The 20,849-nt window shown below is 37.7% G+C and overlaps 1 protein-coding gene across 4 annotated transcripts in view; it reads left to right on the top strand.

Moving 5' to 3' along the window:
- The window catches only part of taok1a (TAO kinase 1a), a 161,801-nt gene that overhangs the window by 132,622 nt on the left and 8,330 nt on the right, over nucleotides 1-20,849 (top strand). For all 4 annotated transcript variants that reach the window (XM_059973340.1, XM_059973344.1, XM_059973341.1 and 1 more), the window contains 6 exons: nucleotides 2,663-2,899; nucleotides 6,527-6,655; nucleotides 9,728-9,931; nucleotides 10,318-10,557; nucleotides 12,958-13,170; nucleotides 19,911-20,093. In XM_059973340.1, the coding sequence (XP_059829323.1) occupies nucleotides 2,663-2,899; nucleotides 6,527-6,655; nucleotides 9,728-9,931; nucleotides 10,318-10,557; nucleotides 12,958-13,170; nucleotides 19,911-20,093 (1,206 nt within the window). The remainder of the gene's footprint in view (nucleotides 1-2,662; nucleotides 2,900-6,526; nucleotides 6,656-9,727; nucleotides 9,932-10,317; nucleotides 10,558-12,957; nucleotides 13,171-19,910; nucleotides 20,094-20,849) is intronic.

Below are 20,849 nucleotides of genomic sequence, written 5' to 3'. Positions count from 1 at the left end.
GCCTGGTGTCTAGCACAGTGCTAATGGCATGTGGAAAGTAGGATTAAAGAAAATTATGGATTATGAAAGGGTTAACAGACATATCTGTAGAGAATTTTTAAGGTTGCAATTGGTAGAGTAGACAAGTGTGAGCCAGTTAATGTACATTTGGATTTCATAAGGCCTTTATTCAGGTACCACACATGGAATAGAAATATTGGAAACCTACAGTACAATACAGGCCCTTCAGCCCACAAAGTTGTGCCAAACATGTCATTACCTGAGAAATTACTTAGGGTTGCCCATAGCCCTCTATTTTTCTGTCCTCTGTACCTACTTCCAAGCACCTTAAAACTGTGCCCTCTCGTGCTAGCCATTTCAGCCCTGGTAAAAAGCCTCTGACTATCCACACCATCAATGCCTCTCATCATCTTATACACCGCTATCTGGTCTCCTCTCATCCTCCGTCGTTCCAAGGAAAAAAGGCTAAATTCACTCAACCTATTCTCATAAGGCATGTTCCCCAATCCAGGCAACATCCTTGTAAATCTCCTCTGCATCCTTTCTATGGTTTCCACATCCTTCCTGTAACGAGGCGACCAGAATTGAGCACAGTACTCCGTGGGGTCTGACTAGGATCCTATAATAGCTATATAGCTGCAACATTACTTCTAAACTCAATCCCACCATTGATGAAGACCAATGCACCATATGCCTTCTTAACCACAGAGTCAACCTGCCTAGCAGCTTTGAGCGTCCTATGGACTGGGATCCCAAGATCCCTGTGATCCTCCACACTGCCAAGAGTCTTACCATTAATACTATATTCTGTCATCATATTTGACCTACCAAAATGAACAACCTCACACTTATCTGGGTTGAACTCCATCTGCCGCTTCTGGGCCCAGTTTTGCATCCTATCAATGTCCCGCTGTAACCTTTGACAGCCCTCCATACTATCCACAACACACCCAACCTTTGTGTCATCAGCAAATTTACTAACCCATCCCTTCACTTACTCATCCAGGTCATTTATAAAAATCACGAAGAGTAGGGGTCCCAGAACAGAGCCCCAAGGCACACCACTGATCTCCAACTGCCATGCAGAATATGACCTGTCTACAACCACTCTTTGCCTTCTGTGGGCAAGCCTGTTCTGGATCCACAAAGCAATTTCCCCTTGGATCCCATTCCTGCTTATTTTTTCAATAAGCCTTGCATGGGGTGAAATGCTTTGCTGAAATCCATATACACTACATCTTCTGCTCTATCTTCATCAATGTGTTTAGTCACATTCTCAAAAAGTTCTGTCAGGCTGGTAAGGCATGACCTACCTTTCACAAAGCCATACTGACTATTCCTAATCATATTATGCCTCTTCAAATGTTCATAAATCCTGCCTCTCAGGATCTTCTCCATCAGCTTACCAACCACTTGAGGTAAGACTCACAGGCCTGTAATTTCCTGGGCTATCTTTTCTCCCTTTCTTGAATAATGGAACAACATCCACAACTCTCCAATCCTCCGGAACCTCTCTCATCCCCATTGATGATGCAAAGATCATTGCCAGAGGCTCAGCAATCTCCTCCCTAAATCTTTAAATTTAGAACGCATGATCTTGAGGCTTGGGGAAAAGATTGGTTAATTAATGTACAGAAAATAGCAGGAATAAATGGGTCACTTTCAAGTTAGATGTTCGTGGCAAGTGCTTGGCTGCAGCTCTTCGTGATCTACTTCTTTGTATGAGGAGATTCAGCGCAGTATATCCATATTTAAAGATGTTAAGCTGGGTGGCAGTGTGGACTGGGAAGAAGATGCAGAGTGGCTTTGCAGGATGCAGTTGTGCTAGGTGAATGGTCAAGGTTATGGCAGATAGAATATAATGTGGAAAAATGTAAGCTCATCCACTTTGGTAGAAAAGCTAGAAAATTGGATTTTTAAAAGGTTGCAGATAAAAAACGCTGTTGGTTTTCAGAGGTGCCTGAGCACCCTTATATATTAATTATTGAAAGTTCAGCACTCAATTACGAAGTCAATTGATGTGATTTCCTTTAATGCAAAAGATTTGAACAGAAGTGTACAGAAATTTTGCTTACTTATACAGAACCTGGGTGAGGCTATCTAGAATGGTGTGTGCAGGTCAGGCCCTACCCATGCATGAATACATTTGCTTTAGAGTGCTGCATAGGTTAACCAAATTGATTTGTGAAATATCTGATTTAGCTGACAAAGACAGAGAGGTCTTCTTTGAAACAGGTTCATTGAAACATAGAAAATTCTTAAGGGTCTTGGCGGACTGGTTGTACAGTTGATATTTATCAAACTTTCAGAATTCACTATGCGGGTAACTTATGGAAGTCAATTGGATTGTTTTTTGCATATTACAGGAATCTAAAGGTATGGGTTCAGTGTAGGACAGTGGTGCTTGGACAAAGACAGTTGTGATCTTATTGACTAAAAGAGTGGTCATGAGGGTCTGAATGTCGCATCCTTGTTTCCACTTCTCAAATTCTACGACCTAAATCTATGGCTTAAAAACTGTATCTTAAACTTGTGTAAAATAAATACTGGTTACTGCCATGGAACATTTCCTATTAGTCTGTAGAATTTTAGTGTGATCAATGATTTCATAGTGGTTCACAGGTCGTAAGTTGAAATCTTACTTTGTAATTCTGTTGAACAGGTCACAAGGCAAATTCAAGAGCACGAACAAGATTCTGAGCTTCGAGAACAGATGTCTGGTTACAAGCGCATGCGACGTCAGCATCAGAAGCAACTAATGGCACTGGAAAACAAACTAAAAGCAGAGATGGATGAACATCGACTGCGACTTGATAAGGAGCTCGAAACACAGCGCAACAGTTTTGCTGCAGAGATGGAGAAACTCATTAAGAAACATCTTGGTATTATGGAAAAAGAGGTATTAATTATAAGTGATAGATTTACAACTGTGGATTGTTGTTGTGCATTGAGGTATTTTAGCCAAATTAATTACAGCGTAGATTAACTTTATTTGTTAAAGATGTTTGCTTTTAGGGCAGTATTAAATAGCCTTGAACTGGCAGGCTTTCTAGACCATTTTAGAAAGCATTTAAGAATGTTTACATTGTAAAGCATATATTGTCATGTAAGGATGGACAATTTGTTTCACCTGAAGGATGTAATGAGATTTTGCAGCAGTCTCATAGTTTCCAGTTGTTATTAGAACATAGAACATTACAGCCCTTTGATCCACAATGTTGTGCTGACCTTTTAATCTATTCCAAGATCAATCTGTCTCTCCCTCATAAACCTCCATTTTTCTTTCGTCCATGTTTCTATACAAGACTAATGTATCTGCCTCGACCAGCACCCCGGCAGTGCATTTTATGGATTATGATTTTTAAACAAATCCTACTGCTGCCATCTTCCTCTAATCATTCCTCCAATCACCTTAAAATTATGCCCTCTCATATTAGCCATAGCCACCATAGGAAAAAGATGCTGACTCTCCACTCTATTAAATACCTCATAAGATAAGCTCTCTAATTTGGCAGCATCATGGTAAATCTCCTCTGCACTCTCTCTCAAGCTTCTACATCCATCTGTAATGAAGCGACCAGAATTGAACACAATACTGTGTATGTGATCGAACAAGGGTTTTCTAGAGCTACAGTATAACCTTGTGGCTCTTGAACTCAATCCATTGACCAGTGAAGGCAACACTCCATAAGCCATCTTAACCACTCTTTCAACTTGTGCAACAATTGTTGACAATAATATTTAAATTCTCCTGCTGGAAAAGAGTGATGGGAATTAAAATCTCCAAATTATAAGTTAAGATCTTTGCATTGCTAATCTAGTAACACAGCCACTTTGCTACCAAACTGAATGTGCCTAGTTTGTGATTGGGGCAAAATTACTGATAATCTAATGATTACCAGGACTTCAGGTATATACATTCACTCTATCACTTTTTTAAAATTAACTGTATGTAGTATTGAACTGAGATTGGGGGATAAAAATGTTGCAATTATACACCAGTGATGTATGTTTCAACATCTGGTGGTGTTATGGTGGCTGTGGTTACTCACACTGATTAGGTGATCAGCTGTTTGAAAAAATAATGGCAAGGTGAATTCACATGGCTAGGAAAAAAATCATTCTGTTGTTGCAAGAGTGTGGTGCAGGAAATGTTCAGGAACTGAATTCTTTTTAAAAAGTGTTTCAGCAAGCAATGTCAGAAATATAAAGAGTTCATAACATCTGAAATTAAAAAAAAAATTAATTGGAGGTGATTTCTGTACTACATGCCAGACAAGTCAATCAACAGTTCTGAAACAGTAAAAAAAAATCAATGCAATCAAGCAAACCAAAAATAGTTGGACCATGGAGGAAAGGGAAGGAGGGGAACCAGAGAGGAGATGGGCAGATGGGAAGGGAAAGTACTTGAAGGTGATGATATGGGTGCATAGGATAATCAATGGTATCTGATGTAAAGGTTTAGGAAGGTAGTTGGACAATATATTACTCAATGGCCAAGTAAAGAAAAGAAAGAAGAAACAAATTTTTCAACTGGCTTAAAGTGATTGTAGAAATCGAGGAATTGGAAAGCTCATAAGGGATTGAGCATATGAAAGTGGGAGGTATTGTAGTTTAAGAATCAGGGTTCAAGATTTTTAATGCCATTTCCAGTGTACAAGTGTAAAGGAGAACAAAATGATTGTTACTCTGGATTCAGTGCAGCACAAAAAAATAAGAGCATAATAATTAAAAAAAAACACAATAAATGCAAATACATGAGAGCTTATATACATTGATTGTATCTCCACAAAGTGATGCTTGGCACAGGAGTATCTGTGCATAAGGTGATATTGGTGGTGGGTTTCTGGTGTGGTGGCTTAGTGGGTGGAGGATCTGTTTGGGGAGAGTAACTGTTTTTGTCTGGTGGTTCTGGCGTTGATGGGAGGGGGTGATATAAAAGTAAAAAGAGCATTGTTAGAGTTTGGTATTGGAATGACAGACAAAAACAGTTATATCTTTCATGATTTATGCTTTACAGTTCTATGAATATAGCTCTGCATGCCTCTCAAATCATTTATAATATTTGCACTAGTAATTTTGACTACTTAGTTTTCTTAATCTCTTAGTAGTTTTGTCCCTGTAGTCTAATTTATGTATCCTTTCGTGAACTGAGGGTGGAGGTTAGGGTGATGAACAGCTGACATAATCATCTCACTAATGGCTCAAAGCCAGTTTTCTTGCATTGCCAGCAAGTGATGCATAGTATACATGGAATGGAATGCCAGTTTTCTGCATGCTAGACTGGTTCTTGCAATTTTAAGCTGTCTAAACTTGCTGTCTGCATATTTGACAGTTTCATATCATCACAGGTGTGCTGGGAGCTTATTTTAACTGCTGCATCACCAAAGTTCATTTTAGCACTGTATCTGGAATTTCAGCAATTTTCAGTGACACTAGGGATGTCATTCAGTGTGCCAGGTGACACAACTGATTTGTAGGCTTTCATTATATTAGGCCAGTTTGACCGTTTGGACTTGAGCAATCACAAAATAAGCCTAGGATGAGCTTGTGATGAACATTAGTTGTCACTTCAGTTGACAACTAGGCATGGATTGACCTATTATTCCATTGTAAGCATCACAAAAGAAAATAAAACTGAAATTATGGTCTTTTTTGCTTATGATTTTTGCAGTTAATTGACAAAGAACTGGCCTTCATAATTCAGGAAAAACAGAATTTGAGTTTAATTAGTGGGAATTTTGCTGGAGTGTTTAATAATCTGGGAGTTTGCTGTGAAAAGTGTAAATTTCTGGGAAGCATCAAGCAAAGTGGATGTTGGTAATAGAAAGCAGGAGAAGAATTAGTTTATAACAATTATCATAGCACATTTCCTTTATTATGCTGTAAGTTTTTTTTATTTTCATGTTCATGCATTCATCCAGCTGAACAACAGAGGGTTTAAAACATAGTCCAAGAAGATGGGTGCTGTTCCAGTTTTCTTTAACTTTACTGCTGCGTACTATTGCTACCTGGCAAGTAATCTACAAATGTCAGAAACTCAGAGGTGCTTGTTAAAATTTTACTGGGGAACCTTTGGATTTTAAGTTAAGTATAGCAATAACAGGTTAGTATCATTAGTGATAATGAATCTTTTGGATTATGGCTAATAATCTATCTGGTTCATTCTTGGCTTTCAGGGAAGGAAATTTCCTCCACAAACCCCCCCATCCTCATCCTTACCAAGATTTATCTGTGACTCCAAACCCACAGCAAAGGATCGGATTATGAATTTTGCATTGAATTTTATCAACTACTTTGATACTGAAATGTTAAAGTAATTATGTCATCACTGAGATTAACAGCTGTTATTCTACACATCACTTTGCAAGTGCCATTTTGCATAAATTGGAGTGGTTCAAGATGATTCACTGCTATCATTTCAAAAGTATTTGTGGATGGACAATAAATTCTGGCATTTCTAGCAATGCTCATGTCTCGTGATTAATTTTAAAGTGTTTTAATTTCAAATATTTTATGTTGTTAGACCAAAGCAGTTTCTACTGAAGAAAAGAAATTTCAACAGCACATACAGGCACAGCAAAAGAAGGAATTGAGCAGCTTCCTGGAATCCCAAAAAAGAGAATACAAACTACGTAAAGAACAATTAAAAGAGGTATAAGTAATTTCATTACTTTCTTAACAATGAATGCTTACTTAAAGCTGTTGGGTACTCTTGATTATGAATGAGTTCTTAAAGCAATCTACAGTGCTTTATCTAGCGATGCAAATGTATTGTAATATTATAGCATTTATTAAGTAATATGTCCACAAAATCAATATTGACTATGGATCATTTGTTTGTATGATCTCCAAATTTTATTTACCATGAACTATAATGATGTTGCTTTATAGCACATGAATTATCTCCTATTTTCCTTTGAAACACTGCTACAAGCTGTGGTGAAATTATTTATACCTGTACTTCGATGTACTTGCTGTATGAAGATACCTTCCAAACAATTAATAGAAGTGCTGCAATTTATTTTGACCGGTGCAGGTTTTCACATGATGTATTTTGCTCATTTACTTCTTGGCTTGTAACCTACTGTATTTTTTTTCTTGAATTTTGAGGAATTCATAGATGTGGAGAGTGGGTTAGTGGGTGAAGGTGTTGATCAGCCTTACCGTCTGCGGAAAGTAACTGTTTTTGAGTTTGGTGCTCCTGGTGTGGAAGCTACGTAACCTGTGCAGGATTTCACATGACTTGTTCTTTTTCTCCTTGGCTTGTATTCAGTTGTATTTTTATGCCAGTGATAATGATGCTTCAGTCTAGTGGTTAGAGGTGCCGAAAAGTTTCTAAGCTGGAAAAATCAGAATTAGATCTAACGTTTACAGTGAGAGACCCCTCCCAGATTTTCAGTAATTATTTATTAACTTCTCAGCGCTGGTTACAGCCATATTGCACCTTCAGCATTGCTTGTAGTTACGTTGCTTCTGGTTTTCAGAGCACCATTTTTAATGGTACTTAAGTAGTACAAGTTTAATTATGCTTCCAAAGCAAAGGTGACAAGGCTGAGATGCATCTGTGTATATCCCATGTATTAGTTGCTGCACCATTCTCTACATATTTTCTGGGATATTTTTAATGCTTTAATTTTTAATCAGGGAAAATTTCTGTACCACCTTCTAAAACAGTGAAGCACATTATAACCATGTGCTGCGTATCTATATAAATGCTTAACTTAAACCAATAATTCCACACTTCCCCATCCATGATATCTCCATTCTGCTAGGACTATAGGATTTAAAAAAAACATCATCTTGGGCCTGATCTACAAATACTGTCTTGCCCCTTTTTCAAACTTCAACAACTCAGTCTGCCAAATTCTTTTTCATTGGTTTTCTATAATAAGTGCTTCAGTTAATCTATACCTGAATTGATTATTCCACGTAACATCACCAGAATGAGGTAACTGTTAACTCTGTACTATATTTTCTTGTACACAGCACTTGCTTTACACTGGAATCATTGCTTAGCACACACATAGGCTCCCAGGAATGAGAGCACAAATAGAGTCATTGTTAAAAGGGACCATTATAGCATTTTATACCGTACTGGATTATCGACAGCTCTGTAGCAGAAACCTGGCGTGAGCTCTTGTCTACTCCATTGCTCTGTGCTGTTGTGCCAGGAACCTGGGTGCTAGGGTCTTGGCACACACCCTATTGTCCATTGGCATTCCTCTAGCAGAGACTGTAAGTGAAGGTGTTGATTAGATCAATAGAAGAGTGTCACCTTGGAGGTACTTTTGGGTTGGGGAGAGCTATGCAGCTAAATAAAGAAAGGAGGAAGACCTGTTCTGTTATATCCAGCAGGAGGCAATGCGAGAATTCATTGGATCTGTCAACATCTGAAGCAGTCACTGCTAGTACCCGCCAAGTAGCAGACTGCATATTTCTAACCACCCAGTACAAGCCTTCATAGGGTAACCAATTGATTGACCAGCTGAGGGCGATAGTTTGTGCCAGGTTTCACCACACTAGCAGATACAGCTGGAGTTCATGGCAAATCCCTAGCATAACAACTGACAGCCAGAGCCAATTATACAGCTGCAGGAATTCAGGTATGTACTTTCAAGAATCAGTGTGTGGAGGGTAGCGCTCATGAAGTTGCTATGTACTTCATAGCATAACTTCAACATACCAGCATACAACCTTTCCAATAGATGTGGGAATAGACAAATTGCCCATCGAGCCTCAACTTCACATTCCCATCTTCCATCAATAACCTTTCACCCCCTTATCATGATCTATTTAACTGAGAAATATTTAAAAACTCTGCTGCTCATAAGACTCGCAACAGTCAGTAAAAATTTCAACTGATTTCCTCAACTGTTTTAAATGGCTAACCTATATTTTTAAACAGAGATGTTCCCTCATGAAGGCTGATTTATACTTGTGCGTCACATCAATGCCGTAGGTATCGTGTACCCTACACCGTAGGCTGACTTGCACCTCTTCAGAAAAGTTACTCACGCGTCGTGGCGACACAGACCAGAACAACTGTGATAGGTCCTCTTGGTAGCATCACATTTCCTCCTACGCATTCCTGGTTGCTGCTTCTCCACCATGTCTGTGAGCTCTGCATACATCGATCCGAAATAGATGAACCAAATCATCAAATCTACCTGCCGACATGCGAGAATGTTTGAAACCCATTTCCTCATCCATGTCTCTCACGAAGAAACTCAACACAGTGGCATAGAAACCCCACTGCCAACTAGCATTTTGGTGCACACCAACACATGCTTGCTACGGCGTAGAGTGACGCACAAGTATAAATCAGCCTTAAGAGATTCAATGGGCCAAACAGCCAAATTCTGTTTCTGTGTCTTATCTCAAACGAGAACACATAGTTTCACAGTAAAGAGCCAGTCATTTAAAATTGAGGTATTTAGAAATTTCCAGCAGAGAGCAATGAATCTCTGAAATTCTCTGCCCCTGAAAATTGTGGAGGCTAGCTTATTTTAAGTAGAAATAGGTAATTTTTTGAACATTTGGGGTACAGAGAGCGACAGCAATCTGTCACAGAGGCCTGGGTTAAATCAGTAATGAATGACAAGGCAAGCTTGAGAGGCCAGATGCCCTACTTTATTTTTTTTTGTGTTCTAGTGATGGTGAAAGTAAAAAGAGATTGCACGGTAATTTTTCAAGAATATGACAAAATTATTTTTATATTTGACAGGAATTGAGTGAAAATCAGAGTACCCCAAAGAAGGAAAAACAAGAATGGTTGTCTAAGCAGAAGGAAAATTTCCAACATTTTCAGGCTGAAGAAGAAGCTAATTTACTGCGGCGCCAACGCCAATATCTAGAACTGGAATGTCGACGTTTCAAGCGGAGAATGTTGCTTTCACGTCATAACCTTGAACAGGATCTAGTGCGAGAGGTACATTTAAATTGGCAGTGTTTATAACAGTAAATATTTCAATTTAATCATGTTCCGTCTTCACATTATCAAACATCTACCTCTACTGTAGAGAATTCTGTGCTCATCAGCAGTAGTTTGTAGGTAATGAACTGAATTTGAAGTAGACTTGTGCAGTTCTGTTACAGTACTAATACGTTTACAGCAAAGGCAGATTGTCTATTATACAGGAAAACTAAATATTTCAGGCATTTGTTTCAGCTGTAATATCTGTGCCAGTTGGCATCCATAGAGGGATAGGTAGCTAGAACTTCAAAATGATCTTTCATCAATGGCAAATGGAAATTATGTTTATTGTTGTACCTCATAGTATGTGGTTGCCCCTCAAGTATTGTTATCTTCCTCAGGAGCTGAACAAAAAGCAAACACAAAAAGATCTGGAACATGCAATGTTACTGCGCCATCATGAATCCATGCAGGAGCTGGAATTCCGCCACCTCAATACCATACAGCGTATGCGCAGTGAGCTCATTAGACTGCAGCACCAGACTGAGCTCACCAATCAACTGGAGTACAACAAACGTCGAGAGCGGGAGCTGCGGCGTAAGCATGGAATGGAAGTGCGACAGCAGCCCAAGAGTCTGAAGGTATGGGTGAATATAAAATATTTTGTCTTACACAAAAGAGATTCTGCAGGTGCTAGAAATCCAGAGTAACATGCATAAAATTCTGGAGGAATCCAACAGGTTAGACAGCATCTATGAAACTTAGACTGTTTATTAATTTCCATAGATGCTGCCTGACCTGCTGAATCCCTCCAACTCTTGTGTTGCTATAGTTTTTCATTTCTTCACTGGCTTTGAGTATCTTCCATCTAAAAAGATGACAGTAACCTGTTCTCAGGTCACTGTAATTTCACTCTTCAGTTGCTTGGTCTAGTGGTGTACAAAACTGGAAGCATCTTTTTCTCCCCTGAGAAGTACGTTTTGCTTGTGCTTACAGCTAAAACTGAAGGCTTGTTGTATTGTAAAAAGGTGGTTATAAACATTGTGCATTACTACCTAAATAATGCTTTGGCTTTCAGACAGTCAACATTAATTTTATATTAACTTGTAAATTTAATCAACTGAACCTCTTAATATTGTTTTTATTATGATTATGCATTCTCAATAATACAATATTTGGTAACTTGCATGCTAAATTTGATACTAAAGCATTGCTGGTCTCGGGTGCTTAAGCCTGATTGACAGGGGTATCACCTCTGTGGGCCTTCATGGTTTCCACATTCAGGACTGCAGTAATTAGTTTATAAATGTTTTTTTTAAAAAAACCTGGGTTACATTTTTCAACTCTTCTCCTTATTGTTTGGAGAACTGAGGTTGTGAAATGTTGCACATGAAAATATTTGAGCCATAGGAAGTTAATGATAAATTCTGCAATTTTATTGTAGCCCTCCATTTTTTTAAACCTATGATTCATCTTCACATTGTTTTATTAATATCCTCAAAATTCAAGTATTAAACCAAGTATTCCCTTAATGTTTGCATAAGCACAGTGGGATTATTGAGGTTAGCATGCTTTCCTCTGAAAATACAGTAAGTAAAAAGCCCCAATAAATGGGTTCATACTTAACGTTTGCTAATCATTGTCATTTCCTGCATGCCGATTCTTGACAGGCATTTAACTACTATACTATAAACAAGTCTCCATTGAAAGAGAAGAACATGAGCAGTGGTCAGCGATGAAATATTTTGTGAATGGGAAATGTGTACATACCTTAAAGTTTTTAATTTTGGCATGATTACAAATCTATATCATCAAAGAACTATCTATATGAGGAGAAGTGATTCACATGAATTGAAAGCTGGGGGATAGCAATCCTGTAGTTTCCTACAAAAGCTTTTGTTGATGTACAGTGGAATAGAAAAGCCACATCAACCAGCCTTCTGAATTGGAATGAGAGGGAGAATTGAAGTCAGTGGCAACTGGGAGATCCTGTCTGTTGTGGCCGACGGAGCGTAGGTGCTCGATTAAGCGGTCCCCCAATAACACTCCCTCTCATTCCCATTTGGATATGTCCATACATGGCCTCCTCTACTGCCATGATGAGGTCAAACTTCGGTTAGAGGAACAACTTCTCATATACCGTCTGGGTAGTCTCTAGCCCATTGGTATGAACATCGAATTCTCCAATTTCCGGTAATTCCCTCCCTCTCCCTTCCCCATCCCATCTCTACTCTGTCTCCTCTTCTAGCTGCCTATCACCTCTCATGACTCTGCCTTCTTCTACTACCCATAGTGCTTTCCCCTTAGATACCTTCTTGCCTATCCCCTTCCTGCTTCCTCTCCCCCACCCCTTGATCTTTCCTCTGATTGGTTTTTCACCCTCTCCCCACCTTCTTTATAGGGCCCCTGTTCCCTCCTTCTTTAGTCCTGATGAATGGTTTCGACCCGAAACGTTGACTGTTTCTTTCAACGGATGCTGCCGGACCTGCTGATTTCATCCAGCTTTTTTGTACATCTTGATTTGACCACAGCATCTGCAGTGCGCTTTGTGTTTACACTTCATGTTCTCTAATGCTAGTTCTGCCACTATAGAATAAAGACATTCATGCATGTCCAAAAGAAACTACATTGCACACTGCACATAATACATTTGAGCTGACTTGTATATTCCATATTTTTATTTTCTGAATTTTTAAATGTTTTGAATTGCAAACTATAAGGATGGAATATTACTCATTAATTCTCCATTAATTGAAGTACTCAAGTTCAGACATAAGACCATAGGTCCACATGACATAGGAGCAGAAGTAGCCCACCGCCATTCCATCACGACTGATTTATTATTATCCCTCTCAACCCCATTCTCCTGCCTTCTCCCTGTAACCTTTGACAGCCATATTAATCAAGAAACTCCACAGATTCACCACCCTGTGGCTAAAGAAATTCCTCAACATAAAAGCTAGAAATTCTGTTCTGTAGAAACTTAAAAAAATGTTTATCTCTGGGATGAAATCTGTAAAATAACTTTGTACATTTTGTAGTCAAAAGAGTTGCAAATCAAGAAGCAATTCCAGGACACTTGCAAGATACAGACACGGCAGTACAAGGCACTTCGCAACCACCTGTTGGAAACTACTCCTAAGAGTGAACACAAAGCTGTGCTCAAGCGACTGAAGGATGAACAGACAAGGAAACTAGCCATACTTGCAGAACAGTATGATCACAGTATCAATGAAATGCTGTCAACACAAGCAGTGAGTTTTTTTTTGTATTTTTAAATAAATTTTACTAGTTGGATGAATATCTCCTCAGCTGGATGGAAGTGGCCCATCAAAGATTGGGTTCAGAGTGAAGATGGTGGATCCTGAGCTAGGCAATCATATATAATGTTTAGACATAGCGAATTGCTCCAGTTCTCATGCAAGCAAGCAGTACTCTTAATTTTCTGCCATAACTTCCTGTAGTAATTGTGATTGGACACTGTTGATACTGTTGCAAAGCAAAATAATATAAGGGCAATACAATTATTTATTCTAAATTCCACTACACCATTTCTATTCATGTACAATATTCTACCCTGAATGAACAAAGATGAATGCTTCAAGCTATTGTTTTCTCTGTCTGAAGCACAGCATATATCTATTACTGTTTTAGTATATTTAAATCTAAAATAAAAACAGTAAGTACAGAATGTGCTCAGCCAACATCACTGGGCAAATATGCACCGGTGTTGCCTGATCAGAGGATTTCAGTTTTTATTCACATTTCCAAGCCTCAAAGTATTTTACTTAGATAAAGTTAATTTCAACCTGATCTTAATTGCCTCAATTTCACTCTTTGCTCCCAGTGTTTTTGATAGCATTGATTTTTTTTCTTTATGTAAGTTATCTGGTGGGGAGTTGAAGGGAGCTACTAAGCTTGGAGTATTTACAAATGCTATTTCTGTAGATTCTGAAACTAACACAAAAAACATTCCAATGGCAACAGCGAAATAAACATGAAATAATACCATTTAGATATGATGTACAGCACCATTTTATTCTAATGATAAAATTAGACAACTTCTTCAAATTTGGTTAAGTAGTCACTGATAACTATAGTTATTGATACATCTTGTGCAGGAGTCCACAAATATGGCTGCTGCAACCACTTCAAGGCAAAGTTACATTATTTATTAATGAAGCGTATTTCTGCTGTGTGGTAAATAAAGGATTTTTGCTTTTATTTAATACTGTATTCATAAAGCCAACAAAGCACATTTCTTGTTGTTTTTACTTTAAACCATTTATTTTATATTGAGTTGAACTGGATCAGCATCTGCAGAATTCCCAAGGTTTCCAGGGATGTGAGAAGCAATACAATAAATGATGATTGTCCAAATCATGAATGGTATTTTAGAATGCAGTAGCCAACGGCAGTCCTAGTTTATGAAACTAGGAGAAAGTAACACTACTTGGAATATTTAATGCCGTAGCTTTTTCATTCAGCACTACATTTAATGCTGGTATATCCATGCATCAGCGCTCAGAGTTGATTTATGAGAAAGGTACCAAAGGTAAACATACATGAAATTAGCTTTTTTAGGCCAAAGAGTTTACTAAGCTGTAAATATAGTTTAGTATACCCTAGGCATCTCATTTGAGCCTCCTATACAAAGAATTGTCAGGATATTCTGCAGTGAAACTAGTTCACATGCTGAAATTCCCATCACTTAAATGTATTTCTCTCAAGTATGGTGGGAGACAGCACAGATTATGGAGTAGTTGAATCATCAACAGTAATTTTGGAGGTACTGTTTAAAAATGTCTGCGCCTAAATTATGTCAATTTCATGGTATAATGGTGAACACAGATAGTTTTGTCATTGTCGCAACTGCAGAATCTAGACAACACTTGCCAAAGTGGAAAATGTGAATTTCTTACATTTACTCTATTAATGGTTATTCAGTTTTACAAGTAAAACCCTGTTAATTTGGTATCTGATGCTTTGACATGTGGCTCACTGAAGCAGTTTCCATGTTCCTTTAAACTCAGTGAGGACCCATTTCCAGCAGTCCTCTCTATGAAGAAATAACATAATAATTGAAGGAAAAATAGTTATAGTGAAGTAAAAATGTTAATTAGTTTTACTGAAAATCATGCTTTAGTTGTAGGTCAGAGGCAAAATGAATCAAAGAAGAGTTGAATGACAAATGAAGGAGAATATGATCAATGGAGAACTTGGAAAGTAGGAGTGGGTCTGATAGGATTGCTCTGCAAGGTGAGAGCATAGACCTGAAAGAAGAATGGGCCCCTTTGCTGAAATAAGGAAGAAAGAGCATCATTTGAACTCTGCTGCATTTATGACATTGCTGCATTGATTCTCAAAAAGCAACATGTTCAGAAATATAGTGTAACTACATAAACCTGTGAGCCATTCAATTCAAACATACAGGTCCTGGAGTTGAGTATAGTTCTTCTCCCTTCCTCATCCGGAAATCAGAGATAGTAGTTACAACTATGACATGGTCTTTGGATGATCATAATGTCAGTAATGTAACTGCTGATTCTTTCTCAAACCATTTAAAAATCCAGTCTGTCTTTCAAATCATTCTTGCCTCTGGCTAGTGTTTTTGTAAAGAACTGCTGCCAAAGTTCTCCTTGCATGTCAATGTGTGTCACTTGTGGTTTGAAACATGCTTGTTAGAGACAAACGCAGGAGTAAGATGCCAGCACATCTGACATCTTGTCATGTTGCTGGTCTCATTCCCCCCCCCCCCACTCCCCAAGTCACCTGGTAGAGAACTGATTTATCGAATTTGCAACTGAATGCCCTTGCATCTGACCTTACAGCTGCTGGTGTAGTTAGCATAATTGAGTGAAATCTCTGATCTGTAGGTAAGTGCACTATTCAATTTTTATTTGGTTTATTTCAATATTAAAGTGTTTATTTCACTTTTAATTTTTTAAATTTTAAAACTGATTTAACAGCTTTAAGCAGTTATCAGAGGGAACAATTCAGGAGTCTTTAACAGCAGCGGCCTTTCAAAGGTTATCTTGGTGATTGAAGCAGGTGCTGAGATCTGGTGACTGCTGATAACCACATTGCAGCAGGGCCACTCAAAAATGGAGGATCAATTTGGTTGGCCCACTGTATCAGTCAGGATTAATGTGGGCAAGCAATGTGTTTGGATGGCAGATTGAATGGTCTTGTCTCTCTCAAAGAAAGCAATATCAGATTGAACAATATACCTGCAAAGTTATTCAAATTGAGAATAGCTTGCATACTTACGATCTGCATTTTAAGTAACTTTGACAATAATAATAATGTACATGGGTTTGTAATTTATATATTTAAAAGGCAAATATATGCTGTAAATTATGTAGAAATTATTTTCCTGTTGTTCACTTTCCTCATTTACTGACTGCAGTCCCACTGTTACTGCCTACTCAAACCACAATTATTTTTTTTATATCTACTTGAGTAGGTGGATAGATCCCTGGGTTGCATTATAAAGATGAATAATCATAATATGAAATATCATAGATGTGATCAGGAGTGAGAAATGTCATAGATTCCTTACCTGATTGCTATCTATCAAATGCAGGATTTTTTTTTCAATCATTGCAATCACGTGTAATATTGAGCTTAGTAATAGGGGTTTTCATGAAATTTTAATTCTTAACCATCCCAATTCACCAAGAAGTAAACTGAAAGCATCTCTCTGAAATTTATTGGAAGTAACTCTGATAATAATAATAATAAGATGCAACCCATGCTCGTTATTATTGTTATTTCAGAAGCATTTCATAAGCATGCAACTTATTGGTGATATTATTTTTAGTAATCAAAAATCCTCAAAGTTAATTTTATTTCCAAAATAAGAGTTCTTTTTTTTTCAAAATACTCAGAAATGAGCTGCAAAAATAGCTGCTTCTGAATTAGATTTTGATTTTTAGGTGACCTGAAAGCAATAAAGGAGATATAATTTATTCTAACAACTAAAACTTATATTTTAAAGTAAATGATTATACTTTGATATGATTTTTCCCCCTAATATCTTCAGTTTACAATTCCTAGGGAAGCAGGCATTTGGATTTTTACTTCTATTTTTGTCAGTAATGTTTACAAGCAGCAGATGGCAGTACATTTTCAAATCTTCAGCCATATCAAATTAATTTATAAATGGGTAAAATAAGTATTCTAGTGGTAAAAGGATTAACTGTTGAAGTGCTATATTTAATCTTGTTCTGTACTTTGGTTGATTGATTTTGTTGACAAATTACTTGTCTAATTTGTGCTTTTTTAAAATTGAGTCTGATTTTGTGTTAGCACATGAGGTATCGTGGTTTGTGTATACCAGTAGCTGTCTAATAATCAAAATTTTGTGAATTGAATTGCTCAGCCAGTCAGCAGCTATAGAAAGTGAAATGGAGATTGCTTTGAATCAAATCCTCTTCATCAAAACAGGGAAGGGGAGAAACAGAGTTAGTATCAAACTACTGAGAGTGTTGGAGAGTTCAAATGAACTATCACTAATAGGGTGAGATTACTGGTCCTGGGGAAGAGCTGTACAGGCAGGTTTTGGTTAATACTTTGATGAAAACAAGGGATTTAGCAAGACAAGATAAATGGGTAGAATCCCTTTGCAAAGCAGAGCACCTTCAAGGTTGATATTCTTGAAAGAGAAGTGACTGAATCCAAAAGAAAATGGAATTGCTAACTGTGAAGAAGCTGTGCTCTGCTTTCCAAAGGGAATTCTGTCTGTCTCTAATATCTGTTCACCCTCAATGACTTCTGTTTCTCCTCTGGTCTTAAACAAATTGTTGATCAAAACTCAATTTGTTTCCAGCTTATCTCCAGGACAAGCCTGACCTCGCCCTGTCAGGGGTAATGTCATTGTTCTGTCTCCCTCTGTAAATGGTTTTCACTCCAAAGGTTCACTTAGTTTCTCTATCCATGGATGCTGCCTGACTTAGAACAACACAGTGCAATACAGGCCTTTAGGCCCACAATGTTGTGTGTACTTTTTAACCTACTGCAATATCAATCTAATCCTCCATCCCACATAGTTCTTCATTTTCTTTCATCCACGTGCTAATTTAACTGATATATTTGCTTCTACCATTATCCTGGTAGCTCCACACATCCACAACTGAACATGTACTAAAACAAATAAAATCTACCTCTGACATCCCCTTTTAGAATTTCCTCCAATCACTTTCAGGTTATGCCCCCTTGTTTAAGCCATTGATGCTCTGGGGAAGAGTCTCTGGCTGTGCATTCTATGCCTCTATTAGCTTGTACACCTCCTCATCCAATTTTACTCTAAAGTGAAAAGCCCTAGATCGCTTAACCTATTTTCAAACTAGTATAAAATTAGAGATATATTCTCTAATCCAGACAGCATCCTCTCCTCTTCACCCACTCTAAGGCTTCCACCTCCTTCCTATAGTGAGGTGGCCAAAATGGAACACTGCACTCCAAGGTATTCACTAATCCACAGTGCATATTTTGTTTTGATTTCAAATTTTCAGTATCTGCAGTACTTCTGGTGCAAATGCAGATACTTTTCATGTAAGTACAGGTAAGTAGCTGGCATTTATTTCAGGGCAGCGCCCTCTGTAGGACATGCATGATTTCTGAACTAGACAAGCATCATTGAGGTTTTGCAAACATTGGATTGAAGAATTTTCACAGAAGCTGAACCAGAAAGATTTAAAAGAAATAAGATGTGCATAACTTAAATGTAATTGAAAAGATATAAGATTAATTGCAAAATACAAAAGTTTAGATTTTTTTTTACATTAAAACTTAGAGCATCTTGTAAGGGGATGAGACTTCTCAATTATTGAAATTTCAATGTGGTATTTGATGAAGTCACATATAACCGATTGATCAGAAAAATAATAACCCCGTGGTTCTGAAGAAAATGTAAAATCAGTTTAAAAGTGGTTCAGTGGGAGACAGCAAAGGGCAGGAATCAGAATTCCAGTGGCGAAAGGCCACTGGAATTCATTCTAGATCCAGTGCTTTTTTTTAATGTTAGCGGGCAATGATAAGGAGGTCTGCCAGACAAAAACATTGAGAAGAGTTCTGAGCAGCAGCAGGAAAATAGACTAGTCAGGTGGTTTCAAAAGTGGACAAATAGAATTCAGGGTGTTTAAGTTAATGCATCTGGGGAGGTTACATGGGGCAAGGGAAGAGAAGCAGAGATTTTGAGTTGTCTAAACACAGTTTCTTGAAGGTTTTTTTAAAAAAAAGTGTATTAGGCATACAGGATGTTTGCCTTGAGCTGAGACTTGTATAAGAAGCACAGAGTTAGTTCTAGACATGCAACAAATGGTATCTTCCTATAGAACACCATTTAAGGCACAGCCAGAATTTACTGTACAATTCTGGTCACCACATTATAGAAAGCACCAGAGAGAATGCAGAGGAGATGTACAGGGCTAGAGACTTGTATTGATGTGTAGAGTCTTTCTTAACTGGGACATATAAATTGACGGTAAATTTGATTAGAATCAGGTAAGGCCTTAAATGAGAAGTAATCAAATCCCTTGGTTAGATGTATTGGTAATCTGGAGATGAGAATTTAAGTTAATTAGTGGAATGATTGAAAGGATGTTGAGAAAATCTTTTTGGAGTAATGTGATTCAGGAACTCTGTCTAAAAGGGTAGAGGAGGCAAATATCTACATCCAAAAGACAAGAAGTGGGTACCTTTTATAGCAGCAGACTTAAGAGCTAGGAAATAACTCCATGTCTAGCCAGCATAGGCCAAATGGCAAATGTTCAGTGATGATTTTCTGTAATGTAGTGACCTTCATATATTAATTAGATGATTGAATTTTTTAATGTCAAAACTGAACAATGGTGATGTTAGCTAGGTGACATCAGAGGATACATTTTGCACTTGTGCTTTCCAATGATGTTTGTTAACTGAACAGTTATTATGTCCTAATTCAAAATATTTATTAATTTTCTTTTCTATTATTAAATAAATTTTCTTACAGTTACGCCTAGATGAAGCTCAGGAGGCTGAATGTCAGGTGCTGAAAATGCAATTGCAACAGGAACTTGAGCTGCTGAATGCATACCAGAGCAAAATAAAAATGCAGACTGAGGCGCAGCACGAGCGTGAACGTAAGGAATTGGAGCAGAGAGTTTCTCTACGCAGAGCCCTACTAGAGCAAAAGGTACAACATAACTGCATGTCTAAATGTTACCTTGTCAACACTAGAGTTTCAAAAATGATCTGGTATTTTCAGATATGAATTCACCCAGTTCATTACAGAAGTTTTTCAAAATGACAATTAAGTAATGCTCGTAATATTAAGAGTTACTAAAATTTGCACCTCCACCTTATTTCAATCTGGATATTAAGGGTGGAATTGATTCTTCTATTAATGTTTCTACCCTTGAACATAATGTTAATAGTATTCAAAGGAAAGGAGCATGCTTACAATACCTCACAGGTTAGGCAGCAATTTTGAAGATTCAGAATTGAAAAGGTTAAGTGAAAAGGAAGCGGGAAGGAGTGAAGAAGGTGTAATCAGGTGGACGTCAAAGGATTGATTAAAGGAAAGATGAAGCAGGTCAAAAGTGGTATTAGAATAGGAAAAGGAAGAAAAGTAGTCTAGAGGAGGTGTAAGCAGCAGTGGCAGAATAGTGAAATGGTCACATTGAATCCTGAAGATTGTAGTATGTCTAATTAGAAGATGATTTGCTGCTGCTGCTGATATAAAAACAGAAAATGCTGGTAATAGCCTTAAAACAATAAATCTAATTTCTTTTCTACTTGGATTTCTTTGCATTTTCTGTTTCGTTTCTTTTTATATTGCTATTTTCATTTGAATAATGTAGGATGCCAAGAACCAAGGTAAAAGAGAAGGATACAGTATATGTAGAATTCAAATGGGAGATGACCAGAAATCAAATATTACAATTGCATA

The sequence above is a fragment of the Hypanus sabinus genome, chromosome 6 (assembly GCF_030144855.1).
Source record: "Hypanus sabinus isolate sHypSab1 chromosome 6, sHypSab1.hap1, whole genome shotgun sequence".
Lineage (NCBI taxonomy): Eukaryota > Metazoa > Chordata > Chondrichthyes > Myliobatiformes > Dasyatidae > Hypanus > Hypanus sabinus.
This window is presented reverse-complemented; position numbering and strand designations above follow the sequence as displayed.